A 15,310-nucleotide genomic window follows, 5' to 3' on the forward strand; every position below is an offset into this window, starting at 1 on the left:
CCCCATCCAGACGGGATTAATATTTCATAAGGGTGCAGGAGACAAGTATCAGCCATGCCCCTTGGTAACAGGAATTGCTCTGCACAACCAATAAATTCATAATTAATGTAAGGCAGTCATACCCCCTTTTGATAAGCCTGCAGGCTCAGATTCTCCACATGGGCTTTCAATAACAACTGCATGTCAGAAACCAAATAATGGGTTTGTATAAAACTGTTTCATTACGCAGTATAGAATTCAAATGTGAATGACTGCTGAAATTCAGGACTTGGAAACGGGAAAGTTCTTGCACAATTATATCTTAAAGTCTATCTGTATGGGAAGTTAAAAATGGAAGGCCAGCAAGTGTGCCAAAACACAATCTGACTGTAATTAATACTGGAGGAGATAAGAGAAACACACACATGCGCTCGCACTGGATTAAAATGTCCCCTAGAGAAATAAATCCTGTCTGTATGGGGCTTGCATTGTCCAAAATCTGCTTCCATTAGATCCAAGGAGATTTTTTTTTTAATCAATTAGAAATGACTGCTGTTTCATTCTTATTTAAACTGAATAAATGTCCTCACACGGTGTCTCTCTTGTTCCAGGATTGGGTCTCATTTTTTTATGACACGGGTGAAATGATCCACCATACAAAAAGTATACAGCTACTCTAAATGCACGTGGTATAGCAAACAATGGTAAAGGTGCTAAGACTGTGAGTCTTGTTAACTTAAAGAGCATATACTTTAGCTAGTAATGCTTAAAACACAGGAGAGTGCTGGAGACGTCTGTAATACTGGGGTTACAAAGGGGTTCCTAAGAGGTGACGAGTGTGGGAGGGGAGGGAGCAGGGAGAGGGCTAGCGATGAATTGAGTGAAAGTACCGCTTGGTGTGAAGTCCTCTAACGGTATGGCCTGGAGGTGACTAGCAGTCTTCCCCCTGTAGCTCAGGAGCTTTGGTGGGTTACCTGCGCCGATGACCTCCTCGATCTTCACGCAGGAGACGTCGATCTCCTTGGCAAACTCGCGCACCGCCTCATTGGGGTCCTCGTACGTGAAGGGGTCAATGTAGACCTTCATTCCCGGCGTTACTATTGGGGATTCAGTGGCAAGAACAGGAAAGTGAATCTATGCCATCGGACAAAATTTCAGCTCACGTTATGTTAAGTTCTGAAAACATGCTCTCCATCAAGTACACATCAAAGCAAGATCCTTCATAATACTTTCTTATTGCAGTGGATGATTGAGCCAGTTCATGTTGCTAGCGGCTGGGGATACTCAGTCAGCTAAGTGACACTGCTGTTGGAACGGAAGGGCATCTCAGCAAAGAGACTTACTGTACTGCTGCAGTTTCTCCGTGTACTCCGACTCTGAACCGTTTCTCTGCTTTCTGTTGAGAAACATGAAAAGACAGAAACTGAGTCACGTGGACTCTGCACAGTGTGGTGCAAATACTGGAAAGGAACAAAGGCATGAGGAGAAAACAGATCCCTAATAATGTTACATAGATGCAGGCACACTACGACGCGGCTTGGTGAAGATGTCTTTTTGCACCGGAAGCAAAGGGATGCACTGGAGATAAAGATTGGATCAGTTTATGGTGGTAAAATGATTCATACTTGGGGACACTGTAACGCGAGTCTAAACAAAAGGATATCATATCATTGTCTGAGGCAGCAACTGAGAGTCATTCGCTCTCGGTACCTCCAAAATGAGCAGCCGAGACAAAAGCAGACTCAAACAGCAAGCTCAGCTGTCTCGCCTTCCTCGCCCTGCAGACATCACACTGTTCATTTCAATTCAATCTGCCTCTTATTTTCTTCTCATGGACTCTCGCTCTCTTGCTGTCATTCGTTCTTTGCTTTTTTTTTTTTTCCATTTCTCACTTTTTCTCTTTCACCCATGTCTCTCAGTTTCTGTATCCTCATCCTCCTGCATGTGTCCCCTTTGCATCGGGGGGGCACAAAGACGATGACAGAGCGAGGGGGCTGGGTTGTTGAAATTACATGTTAATGTGCTTCCTTTGTTGTCTAACCAGTAACCAGGGCAATAATACCCGATGGTGATTTGCATCTTATTTCAAATTCTAATTTGGTTCCGGAATATGCCGAAGCTCTGTGTTTTGTATTATTACTATTTTCTTCTTCTTCTGTGGCAGTCGGAGCAGCAGCTAAGCCAAGACCCTGAGAGAGACACAATGTAGCGGTGTGAAAATAGAAGAGAACGAAAAGGCAGGAGGGAGAAGGAGAGAAGGGGGAGCCGGGGAGATTATTATTCAGTCTAGCGTGACCGATGCCCACGCTTGTCAGCCGCTGCCTGAACTGGCTTGTGGAGGGAACCCAGTGGGCGCCAGTCAGCGGTGGGTGCCAACCTTTCACACATATATACACACACGCACTGCATTTGCTGCTTGACAAATGAGTGGTATAAGGATAAACGAGTGTGGTTGGACCCAGCTGATTCAGTGTCAGACTTTTTGAAAGGTCTGAGCAGCCGCTCGCATCTTCCCAGTCAATTGGGCCCAGCAGACAGGGGCGCATCTGGGTTCACAGTTGATTCTGAGTGCTGGGCCATGAGGGCAGGCCTATCAGGCCCAACAGCTGCTCCACCATGCTGTGTCCAGTGAGCAAAGTAGCATTTTGGCCAAAGCTGTTTACTACTCACAGATTCAGAAGGCTAATCTGGCATTCAGTGGCCTCACAGGTGGCATCGCAATCCACTGAGACTGTTCTGGGGTGGTTTGGAGGACAATGAAACAAAGTTGACATTTGAAGCTATCTCAATTTTTTTCATCTCGAAGGAAATGCTTTTTGCAGCAAATGTTTCTGTAAGTCCTCACTGTTTGAACGCATTCTGTGGGCTGGATGAAAGGAAGAATCAGTGTTATTTACCATTGCTACCCAAGCTGTGCACGCTCATCTTTCACACGCTCTGCCTTTTCCAGAGGCTGATAGAGAAGTTAGATTCTGACCTGAGGCAGACAATAGCGATGACCACCACCGCAATGATGAAGACCAAGGTGGCCGTGGCTGATCCCACGATGAGTGGCAGCTGCTCCTGCCATGACTTCGGAGGGTCAGCTTTAGTAATTGAGGAGAGAAAGTGGTTACCTGGAGAACTTGTCACAAACATACACCCACACTCGCTGCAACCCATTTGTATAGCTGAAGACTGTGCCACTCTGTGAGCTCTGCTGTAAGTCTAACTGTAGGCTTGTACACCTTGCACGCATACTTCAGAACTGAATGCTCACTTGGGTAAAGCCATGCCCTTCTATTCTTCAGGCTGTATTGTGCAGAGAGCTAATCTGCAACGACTAAATGCATTTAGGAATAGGGTGAGGCAGACTCCTTCGTTCTTTTGCTTTGTCTTGATGATGAATATGTTGTAGAGCAACAGTGAGCCTGATAACTTGACTGGTTGCTAATACATTTTCACCAGATCACAAGTCAATTTCTCTACAAGGATTCCAGTTCTTTTCGCATGAAAAATAGGCATAGTAGCTTCTAGCTCTGTAAGCTTTTGAGCCTCCATTATGTTCATAAGCTTATGCACAGCACCATTATAGAGATATTGCCACTAAGCCACAAATATCTGAATATATCCCTGGGTAATGTAGTAGGTATGGGAGCAACATACTTTGCAGGTTGGTGCTGAAGTCAGCTGGGCTGCTGTAACGACCGTAGCCTGCCACTGTGCGGGCGCGGACCTGTACCACATAAGGCGTACCAGCCTTGAGACCTTCAATGCGGGCGTTGCTCCGTTGGGCAGTCATGGTGTGGGCGATGGCCTCACCCTGATCCTGCAGAGACAAAGACTGTCAGTGATGAAAGCAGTACCAAATAAGAGCCCTCTGTGCTGTCCCATTCATCACTATCCCCCTGCTGATGCTCTACTCTCCCTTACATGGCCGACCAAGCTAACCATACAGGCTGTTGAAAAAAATCTAAAGACAAGAGCGAGAGAGACAGATTGTAGCCCGTGTGTTAATCAGATAGGAGAAGGACAAGACAACAAACAGAGCAGATATACACTGAGGGCCTTTATTCTCTCCCACAGTCACAACTCTCTGGGCCCCTGGAAAATACAGAAACTTTCTCATGCATGGATTGAAAAAGGACAGAGGATAAGAGGGAGGGCAAGAGGGAGAGATGGAATTAGGGGTACAGAAAAGGGCAGAGCATAATAAATATGGGAAAGGATTGGGAGGAGAGAAAGAGAAGAAGGAAGGAGGGATAGAGGAATGTAAAGAGGGGAATAAGTCGGGGAGGATGATCACACGAGCTAAGATTGGAAATGGTGACTTGCCTCGCTGCAACCATGTGTTTATCAGCAGAGGCATTGTTTTCCACATTTACAGAAACACAGATGAAACAGAGACCATGCAAGTCAATGAAATTGGATTGAATTAGAGGCGTTGACTTACATTGCCGCTTACCTTCTCATGGTACTTAATCTCATAATCCAGAATGATTCCGTTGGGTTTCTCTGGAGGCAGCCAGGACAGGCTCATGGTGCTCGCTGTGGCCGCCATCAGGTGAACTGTGGGCACTGCAGATGGAGCTGCGCAGGGCAAAACAAATAAAGGAAAATCAGCTTTATTTATCGTTTTCTGTATTATGTCTTTTCAAGTTCTGTGCCCTTTGTGTGTCCACAGAAGCTCAAACACAAAGTCTTAGGCTGTGGGCTTTGTGAAAAGCTTTGGCCAATAGTTAGTATGCACAACCATTCCCCACTAATGCTCAATTCTCCCACCCGGAGCCTTTTAACCACATGCTTGCTGAGCTACTGCTGCACTGTTGCTCTACACTTTTGAGGAAGTTATGTTTTGCTCTCTTTGTAGCCCTCTTTGTACTTCTAAAAAAGATATCTGCATTTTGTGCTGTGCTGACACGTTCTGTACACACACAAGCAAATGTGTGCACACTGTGTAGACTGCACCATTTATATGATGAGAACACAAATAGACATGCGTGCATTGGTTTGTGGATATGCGCACACACACACACACTCACAGAAGAGCATAAAACACTTTGGCACTCCACCCACCTGAGCTTTTCATGCTTTGTTCACATGTGCCTATTAATGGCCAAGTGCTGTCTGCCTCCCTGTCTCTCTTTCCTCTTTTCTAAGTTCAGGCTTGTTCTCTACCTCTGACTCACTCCCTCCTCCCAGTCTACTCCATCGCTTTTGTTTCATAACTTCAACTGTCTATCTCCAGCGGTGGCTTCTCCTCAAGAATAAAAAGTTCCTCACTTTTACCTGCACCTTCCTTAATTCCCCCTGTCCTCTTCCGCACTTCACTTCATCTTCCTTTTCACAACTGCAGACCTTCATTTCTGCTCTGTCTCAGTCTCTCACCACTTTCAAGCTTTTTAATCCCCAGTTTTTAGTTATTTGATCCTCCTCTTGCATTTCCTTTCTCCCTCTGCTGCCTGTGTTGGTGTCCAGACATCCTTCTCTCTCTTTCTCTTTGAGCCCCAAACCCTCTCTGCCCTGCCTCCTTCCCTCCCATGGCAGCCCAATCCGCCCAGGCCCTCCACGTCTCTCTTTCTCCCCTGAAGACAATGCTTCCTAGACAGATCCCCTGGTTACTCTAGCCAGGGGATTAGGGGCCCTCCTCTGGGAGAAGACGTTGCAGTAACCATGGGGGTGGCCTCTGGGGCTTATCACCGCCCTAGTATTTATTTTGGTTCTTAAAAGGTGAATGTGCATGCAGGGATGGTTTTGGGACTACACCAAGGGATAATCTGATCACAGTTGATGCTATCTTGCCCCCCTCCTTTCCCTTCACCTCTCTCTTTGCACCCAACTGACCCCAAGCACCCAAGGGTGGACAGTGGTCCCTGTTAGCCCAGTGCCAGACTCCTCATAAAACAATGAGGCCCTCACTGGGGGCCCTATATGGCCTCTGGGTCCTAGACCCACAAACAGAAGGCATTCCGAGCTTTTAGGAGCAGGAGCACAAGGTTAGAGGTGAGGAGGACAAGGCCATGGAGAGAAGAGAGAGATGATGGGGAAAGGAGCAAGGGATTATCCTGGGTGTCGTCTAAGCCTGCAGAAATAGCAAATTTAACATAGCGACTAAACACATCCAAGGCACAACTTAAGAGCCCTGAGAGAACCTCAACAAAGGGACCAAACCACAAGAACAAAAGCTGAGAGTCAGCTCAACAGCACTGAAATTTATTGAGGTCATTCAAGGTAAACTGAACCATCTAAATTTACCAAATCTCTTCAGTGATTGAAAAATTATCCATCCATCGACACACATACCAGTCTACTTATTTTAATCCCAAATAATTAACCCTGATGTTTATTTTACATCATACGTCTTGGTGTTGTAAGCAACACATGCAATATCTTATAATTACCACCCTAAGTTATTCTGTGTATGCATCAGCTGGGTTTCAGTCTCCTGAACCCATAAAATTTCATCTCTGCACTGATTGCTACATTGGCCTACTTACTGCTGCTGCTGTGGGCAGGAGGAGCGGTGGGTTGGAAGCAGTGGGCAGCTCGAATACTGAGGGTTCAACACTTTGAATACACACTGCCTCGCTATTGCTATTTGCAGCGGTGTTAGTACAGAGCATGCTGTGGGCGTGTGAAAAAGGTCCCATTCTAAGCTCATTCAGAAGATTGTCTTCCTTCTCAATCCCTGTTCAAAGGGAAAATATGTAACACACTCCTACATGCATACAAGAAATTGATCTCTACTTCTTCGGCGTAGAGCGTATTCTCTGACATTCTTTTGTATCTTTTTCCAGTCTTCAAAAGTTGGCAGTGCCTACAAGTTCAATATTGATCTCTGACAGGTAGCCATGAGGCTGCAGCAGTACCTACCGGCCTGATTTGTGGTGATATTCACAGTAGAGAACTGAGGTGTGTAGGGGCTCTTGTTGGAAACACCATTGACCGCCTGGATCTCGAAGCTGTACTGTGTGTGGGCTTGGAGGTTGCGGACGGCCACGCGGCGCTGGGTGAGGCCGAGGTGGCGTGGCGAGATGTCGACGTTGTCGTCACAGCGCGAGCACATTCCCCGCTCGGGCAGGCACTTCTTACAGATGACATTGTAGAAGATGTCGGCGCGGCCGCCCAGGTCACGTGGGTCACTCCATTCCAGCACGAGCGAGGTTTCATTCACACTTGAGATGACACTGCGCGGTGCAGATGGAACAGCTGCGGAGGGGAGGTAAGAAGTGTGGATGAGATGAGGAAAATGGGTTTGGAATGAGAATGAATTTAATCTCCATGCACAATAGGTGTAAAGAAATTTGCCTTAGTGACAGTACAGTGACACACTGACAATAGACTCATAGATTCATATTGAAAAGCACAGTTTACATATCATTATACACGCAAACATTCATTATTCCATAGCTGCTATCAACACAATTCATGACCCAGGAATTCTCCTTGCGCTGTGGTATTAGTACATTTTTTATGCATTAACAAGAACTTTTTTTTTCTTCCACATAACAAAACACACATAACAAGAGACTGTTCCAGCCAAAAAAAAAAAGAGGACAGGAGTTCAAATTTGAATTGCATGCTCATTTCTTCTGTGTGTGTGTTGGCTGGGGGGGACAAACGAGCGAGACAAACTATTGGCAGAGCCTCTGCAATTCTTATCCAATTACCGGAGCCTTATCTCTCACTGCACTGTGGGAGAATCAGCCCCCCCACCCCAGCAACAGAAAAAAGGATCTTCTTCTGTCTTCACCAGAGAATGAATTAGCTCCTCCGTGTGTGTGTTTGCTCTTAACGAAGGCACAGTTAGTAGAAAAATTCCTCCACTGTCAGTCTGCGACTCAGACTTCAGACTCAGACTTCACAGAGCGGCAGGGGAGGGGTTTAACGATAACGTTTTAGATAATGTTGGGAAAGCAAGCAGACTTGTTTGCCATCCTCGTGGCGTGGTGGGAACATACTCCTAGGGGCTTTTATCAGCCACTGAGGGATTCAAAGATGCAAGTTTGGGAGAACGTTAATCACACAGTCAAGAATTTTGTTTTATGGTGGCAATACATTTGATTACAGTCTGACAATGAAATAGAGACCCATTTCTGTAATTTGACTAGGAACACAAAGAACACTTTCATACATGCTGGTGGGGTACAGTTGGAAGTGGTCTTTACTCACTGGTGCACGGGGAGTCGGGGGAATCGGTGTCTGAGCGGTAGTAGCCGTTTCGACAGGAGCAAATGCTGGACGCTCCTGAGCTGGCACGGCTGTTGGCTGGACAGGGCTGGCAGAGGCCTTCTCCCTGTTTGGACTTGAAGGTGCCAGGACTGCAAGCTGATGGCAAATGAGAGAAAAAATGGAGAATGAAAAGTGCGAATAACAACTGTTGAAGCAATCGAAGCATTGAATATAACAATTTAGGCTAAACATATTTTTGCTACATTTGGAATATGTGAGTCACATTTTCCAAATTGCAGTCGCCACTCTCACTCTGGAACGAAAATCGAAAATTTTACACTAATCCCAAGCTTAAGTATGCAAGCGTTTACAACAGGATGTAATGTCTTAACTATAGTGGATAATTTTATGGTCACATTGCCTGCATTTTAAACACCGTTCCAGCTCACTGGTAGAAATGGCTAAAACATCTTATTTGATGTGTTTAGCATGTGTTTGTTTATGCACATGTGTGCATGTGCACGCGATTTCTTTTTGTTCCCCGGACCCCACATGTTCCCCTCTCCCTCACTTACGGGCGGTGCATTTTCGGCAAACTGTAGCGCAAAGGGAGATAGCTGTTTGCATAAACCCATGCTCACACGGAGAGACCTGTCAACCCAAATTACAAACACGACCCTCAGAGCCAAAATGCAGGCATGTTGCTTTCATCTGATTTCAGTCTTTCGTGAAATACATATAAACATACGCGCTGAGAATGGAGGCACACATTACATATGCTGATGTGTACACAAACATAGGTCTGTGCACCACTCTACACACACACACCCCCTCCTGGCGTCAAGTCACTTCAGCGTACTCAATGTTTAGAGGCTTTTCTCTAGTGTTGTGCAGACCTACCTTCAACGTAGTTTTACCTAAACTGGCTCTTCATTGGTGAAGCCCAGTTAATCAGATGAAAACAGCTAGCCTTTTTTAGCCCTATCACCATTTTATAGCAGCTGTTTAGACGTTTATAACTCAGATGATAAGTTGCAGACGTACAGGGAAACACTGACAGCGGCACTGTGATCCAGAACACTTTGGCAGGCTCCATATCTTTGATAAACTGTCTCGTTAAAAGATGAATGAGTTTGCCGCAGCGCTTAATAAAAAGAGGCGAGAGCAGGTGAGACAGGCGAAGTTTACAGGGGCCAGTTGATTAGCTGACCCACTAGTGCGTTAGCTCATCAATATCAAGGACACACTGCTGCGTTTGTCCCTCTGAATGATAATTATCACCTTAGATTCTGTGTTTGCTTTTCGCTCCCTGCTGAAAACAACCGAGGTTGGAGGTCAGATCTACAGCAGACCACTTCCTGCTCCTGCTGGTTTCTCCTTTCTGAAAGTTCAATATTAGCACAAAACCACCAGTTGACTTCACTGTGTACATTAGCACTGAGTGTATTTGTTCTTCCACCATTAATCAGAGTCATTCACACCGCCGGCCAACAGGAAGTACCGCTTGATAAACAGATAAGAAATGACCTCGGGTTTTAACAGGTGGGAGAACGGCTTCTTCCACTTGGTGTCATGAGTTCATTCGAGTTCGCTCTGCACAAAGTCAACTACAAGCAATTTCTCCCCTCGCAGGGGATGAGTGTTTTTTTTTGGACATGTTAGCCTAACGAAAGATGGTGAGAGAGCATTCCCTTTACAGAAGCTTTTTTTTTTTTTCTTAAGGAAAGGCTGAAAGTGCTGATCAATCACTTCCAGTGAGTAAAGGGGTCATCCTCTTCCTTTCATCCATTTTCCCCTTAGAGGAACCACTAAAGAATGAGGAAGAAAGAGAGACAAGGGGCTAAAGGGAGGGAGAGGTGGAAGAGGTGGAGGCATAGAAAATGCTAATCCTGCAGGCGCTTTTCCCCCCCTCTACCCCACTCCCTTGTGTCTTATCCTCTCATGCAGAACATAGAGCTTAAGGAACTGATTAGAATGTATGCTGAAATTGGAAAGTGTGGAGCATGAAGAAAAAAGTAAAGAATATTGTGGGTGAAAAATGTGCAGCAAACTAGTAGAAAGGCAAAAGAAAAAAAAAGGCTCATCAATTAATATTAATGCAGACATCCTTACTGTAACACTGGTGGGGTATTAATGAGAGCAACGGCCTTCAGATTAGGGAGGAAAGGGAGAAGGAGAGCTAAAAAGTATAGTGCAGAGAAAGGGAGCTGGAGGAGATACTGCGTGTTGCAATGACAGAAAAGCAGAGAAAAGAGGAGTCACGGCAAGCGGATGATGAGGAATGAGTAGGCTATGGAGTGAAATGGTGGGAGAGGAGAGAAAAGGAGAGTGGACCTGAGGAGAAGTGATGTGAGGAGAGAAGAAGAAGAAGAAGAAGAGGGAGATTTATCCCTTGTGGTTTCAAGTGAAGCTTGATTAGAGAACATTTTATCAGGGCGCAGTCACCAGGGCTTTAACCTTGAGCTGCCAGGAACAAACAAATGAGTTTTTAACCACACACACACACACCATGCTTTAGATTTACCATGCTCTCTCTCTCTCTCTCTCTTACACACACACACAAACATATGTGCTCTCCTTCTAAAGGTGAGAACACATTCAATATTCAGGGTCTGCCAGAGGCTGCCAGTGTGAAGTATCTGCCCACTCTCCTGATCAGCAGCATTGGCGCTGAACAGAATTTCCTCACAGCCTCATCTCTGCCTCCCAAGAATGAGCTCTCTGAAGCCAGGCCGGTGAGGATGACTACTGTTCATGCACACCTCAAACGCAACCCCGCTTATCAGTAACCTCTCCAACCCCCCACCCCCCGCTCATTCTGCTGTCTCCATTTGACCTACACCCTCTAAGCCTAATTTTACGCCCCCACGCCCCTCAACACGCGCACACTTTCCATTTATCCTTCACTCTCCTCCTGCTGTCACCTGCACTCCATTTTCGCCGGGACCTTGCTGTTTAAATTCACCTTGCTCTCAACCTCTGTGAACCCGTCATGTTTTCCATCAGGCCTGAAACCATCGTAGGGCCTCCCAGCTCTCAGAATCAGGCAGCCTCCCCCTGCATTTCCATTTATTTAGCAACCAGCTGCCAGGCAAAACTGAGGTCAGAGGAGTGAGCAGCCGCCTGCTGACTGTGTCATTGAATGTGTATTCTTCTACCTTGTCGTCAATGGATTAATGTGTCAAAGAATACAAGGCAAATAAATGGCTCGTAATAATGTGGCCGCTGGAAATCCAGTGATAACCTGTAGACAAAAGAATACCGATTGAACCTCTCCAACGATCGGCGTCGTCCACATGTGTCCAGGTGAAACGTCCTTCAGCAAGACTTTGACCCCTTACTACTCACTCATTGAAATTCACTCTGCATAGAACCATCAGGTACTATGTGCCGCAAATGCAAATGTAACTTTTCTCAGCAGTAATAATGTAATACATTATTGATCACCACAGGGGAATCCCTCCCAACCCCATCATCATCCTCCAGGAGGGTAAGACAGCAGAGTAAGCTGCGAAATATCACACTGCTCTGTAGATTTGTAAAAATTCATTGACTTACTCTGGGTCAGTTCGGCAGCGAACACAGGGCTTCAACCGTGCGTAAGCATGTCTAAGTGAAAAATACAATTCTGGACTGACGTAAAATATCCCTCATGAAAACACTCACCTTGACATTGGGTATCCTTCATGGCTGGTTCAAAACCGGCCGAGCAGGTGCAGGCTCCGACAGGAACCATCCACTCGCCATCTCCGTTGCAGTAAAGCTTCAGCGGCACGGACACCTCCAGGGCGTTGGGGACGCAAGTTCCCGGCGCAATGACCAAGGACGTTGCCTCAGCTCCAGTTGCTGTCTCTGGGAAAACGGCAAAGTTGGCGATGGTGGTGGAGCACTTCTTGTAAAAGACCCTAACTGAGATAAGTGACATGCAAGCACCAAGGTCCTGGAATGCCAAGTAGAACCCAGCTTTGGACAGTGGCCCGAAACTTCGGACTTTTGTGTTTACACGTCCAGATTCGAGCATGGAAAAGCTCTCATCTGGGGCAATCGTGTCCACCTTCACGTAAGGGTTCTCCATCCAGAAGGGGCTGGTGGCTGTGGCCGAGTCTGAGTCAGACTCATAGTAGAAGAGGTTGAAGGTCTCTTTGCAGGAACCTGGGATGTTAGGAATGCTGTTGCAATCACGCACTGTGAATTTCATTTCCACGTATACACGCAGCACATCCTTTCGTGGGATGAAGTCACTGCGTAGCCAGTTGTTCTGGTTGAGCTCACGTACATTACAGACTTGGTACGTTCGGATGGGGTTCATGGCGTCATCGTAGCCACTCACCTCTTCCCACTGAAAAGGAAGCCAAAGAGAAACGTAGACAGGTTAGAGGATGTACATGTTTGTTCATATACTGAGACACATTCATCCCATCTCTGTGCACTTTGCTACGTTCAGTCACTTTACATGATAAAGAAAGCATGAAAGACCCAGGGCAGAGGTTAGAAATAAGCGATGGTTATTTTTTTTTCATTCCTTTTTCAGTATTTTCAATTACATTCCCTTGCCTTTGCCACGCTATGCCTTTCATCTCTGGTTAGTGTAGCGAAAAGCCAGGGACAAGGGACTGCAAATTCATCACAATTACAGCAACCTGTCACCTCCTCACCACAGAGCCACCACAGCATGTTTACCTCATATCTGTTTGGAAGTAGCAGCCACATTGCTTCACAACCAATTACGCTTCAATTACAGAGCAATGATCGCAACGTCCTCTAATAAAGACAGGGAAAAGGCGCCGGTTAACCTTCATGCTTTTCTGTTTTTACACTCCTCTTCATCTTTCAATGCTACTACGGTACCCAGGGGGTGAATTACTTCGGATAAAATGGGATTAAATTTTCTAAACTTTGATTACCAGCTTCATTAAATGAGCGCAAGCAAACTAGTCTGTAAAAGCTTTGCTGTGAGACACTGTAATCTAATGCATTTTTCAATCTCGAATGAGGACACCACGATTAAATCATTTCACTTCAAATAGCGATTCCTGTGTGTATAATATATCTCTGTGCATGTGTGCTGAGGGATCTGCTCCCCTTTCCTATCAGACAAACAGAGTGCATTTAAATCTTTACTAAGCTGAGGCCTGGCAAGTTTATTTGCATAGCACCTTTCAAATACAAAGGCAATTCAAAGTGTTTTGCATAAGACATGGCGATGCATTAAAGCATTTAAAAGACACTGAGCATGGAGAGAAAATAGAGCAAAATTAAAGTCTGTACTACTTTACATGGCTGTCAGTACTACCTAAATCCATGAGCTTGAACCTGTGACCTCCTGATTACAGGATGGTCTTTCACCTCTCTCAGCCTCCCCCTGCCACTTTAAATGCCAAGACGCATCTATATTAAATGTCTATGGTTGCACTCTTGGGACCGAAGTTTGCCGCAGAACATTTGACTGTCTCAAAACTCTGCCATAAAGGCACCAATTTGTTCTCCAGAGCCAGTTGTTTCCATCTGAGCTCTGAGCATCTTAATTAAGGCTGTGATATGGATGTGGTGGAGACAGGGCTATTCATCCAAGACCCTGGAGGCCACGAGAGAGAGAGGGAGAATGGGCGTAGCTCAGCCGTGGCATTAAAACGAAGGCCCGATAAGGAGCAAGGGAGAGGGAGGCGAACAGAGGGAATCGATAATCACCAGCCAGGTCAATGAGATGGCTAAAAGCATGAAGTGTCAATGGGTATTTAGTTTAGTGTAATAAATCACCCACTGCAAAAGAGCAATACAGCCAAGTGTTTGTGGGTGTGCGTAGATGGGTTTGTGCGTGTTTGTTTAAATGTGCTTGTGCGAGTCTATCATAGTGTGTCCTCACTCCACGTGTTTGTTTGAGAAGGTGTGTGTCTGCTGTTTGTGTATGCGTGTGTTTAGAGAGAGGTCATCCCCCCCGAGACGCGCACCCGTGGCCAAACCCTCTGAGCGCCTGCTTACCAAGCCCGAATGAATTAAGTAGGTCATGTGAAAAAGGGTCAAGTTTCTTGGCATCGATTTCAAGCAAGATGAATCGTTATGCAAGATTTGCGATCCACTCCATTTTCTCTTTGTCCTTTCCAATCAAAGCTTTTAAATTTTACTTTCAGGTGAAAATGAACAATGTGTCGGTGATGCATTATCACCCTCCTTGAAGGTCCAAAGCCCTGCTGGAAATATATATGCACAGTATTTTGGCAAAACTACAACCCTTTGGAACGCATTACGGACCTGAACAGAGAATAAGGAAGCAGGTTGTGCTGCAGGGGTTCTTTCAGATGTTTTCATGGACACTTTTGATACCTTTTTCATTCCTCAACCTTGAATTCAAGGCGAGCATTAGCAACCTTGATGGCAACTTGGATAAACTATTATTAGCTTTGGGCATTAGCTGAAAGGCTTCAGCTCGGTGCTGGCAATTAGTGTGCTTTTACTTTTCTGTTTGTTGTTAGCATGAATAAGCTCTTTGTGGCTAATTTTAAGGACATTTTAGCTTGTTCATAACATGTTTTAGCATGCTGGGGGTCTGTGAAGTAGACACTTACACACTAACAATAGTTATTATCTCCGCAAGCTGACTAACTTGGTATATTGTTATTAGTGTATGGTTATGGAAAACCCTGTGGGTGTCATTCCAGGTCTAAGGGGAGCCCTGCTATAAAGTGGAATTCCCCTTCCATCACCCATCTGTTTTGCAAGATAAATGATATGTTTTAAGGACAAAGGCACACACAATACCGGGAGACATGGTGAAAATTGGAAATCCAAGCAACAACACGAGTGCAGCCAGAGACAGTCGCTGACATGCAGACACCTGAACACACACCTGAACACACACATGCATGTTGCAGAAACCCTACAGGCTATACAGACAGACACAGACAGTGTGACTGAGTAATCCACATACCGAAGTGCAGATACAGAGGTGAAAGGATACATGTACACACATAACACGGTATGTGAGGGCCTTTTTATTGCAGTTTGACAAAGAGTGGCTGCATGAATAGTAGCACCTATATGCTGGTTGTCCCTGGGTTCGCTGTCACAAATAGGCACAGCTTATGTTCCCTATTTGTAGCTTTATGTCTGTTGCTTTATCTGTATGCATTGTGCAACACAAAACAAGACAGAGATGCTGTGACTCAGACTTGGCTGGACAGCA

General features: G+C 45.6%; 1 protein-coding gene across 9 annotated transcripts in view; it reads right to left on the bottom strand.

Annotated features, from left to right (window-relative positions):
* LOC121605414 (ephrin type-B receptor 3-like) overlaps positions 1–15,310 on the bottom strand; it is a 61,132-nt gene that overhangs the window by 13,639 nt on the left and 32,183 nt on the right. For 2 of the 9 annotated variants that reach the window (XM_041935318.1, XM_041935316.1), the window contains exons 3-10: positions 11,797–12,469; positions 8,131–8,286; positions 6,832–7,167; positions 4,412–4,548; positions 3,625–3,787; positions 2,957–3,065; positions 1,323–1,375; positions 954–1,076 (exon numbers count right to left, since the gene is read on the bottom strand). In XM_041935318.1, coding sequence (XP_041791252.1) covers positions 954–1,076; positions 1,323–1,375; positions 2,957–3,065; positions 3,625–3,787; positions 4,412–4,548; positions 6,832–7,167; positions 8,131–8,286; positions 11,797–12,469 — 1,750 coding nt within the window. Of the gene's footprint in view, positions 1–869; positions 1,089–1,322; positions 1,376–2,956; positions 3,066–3,624; positions 3,788–4,411; positions 4,549–6,831; positions 7,168–8,130; positions 8,287–11,796; positions 12,470–15,310 lie in introns of all 9 variants that reach the window. The other 7 variants (XM_041935317.1, XM_041935311.1, XM_041935320.1 and 4 more) reach the window with 6 other exon arrangements.

Source organism: Chelmon rostratus, chromosome 4, assembly GCF_017976325.1.
Source record: "Chelmon rostratus isolate fCheRos1 chromosome 4, fCheRos1.pri, whole genome shotgun sequence".
NCBI lineage: Eukaryota > Metazoa > Chordata > Actinopteri > Chaetodontiformes > Chaetodontidae > Chelmon > Chelmon rostratus.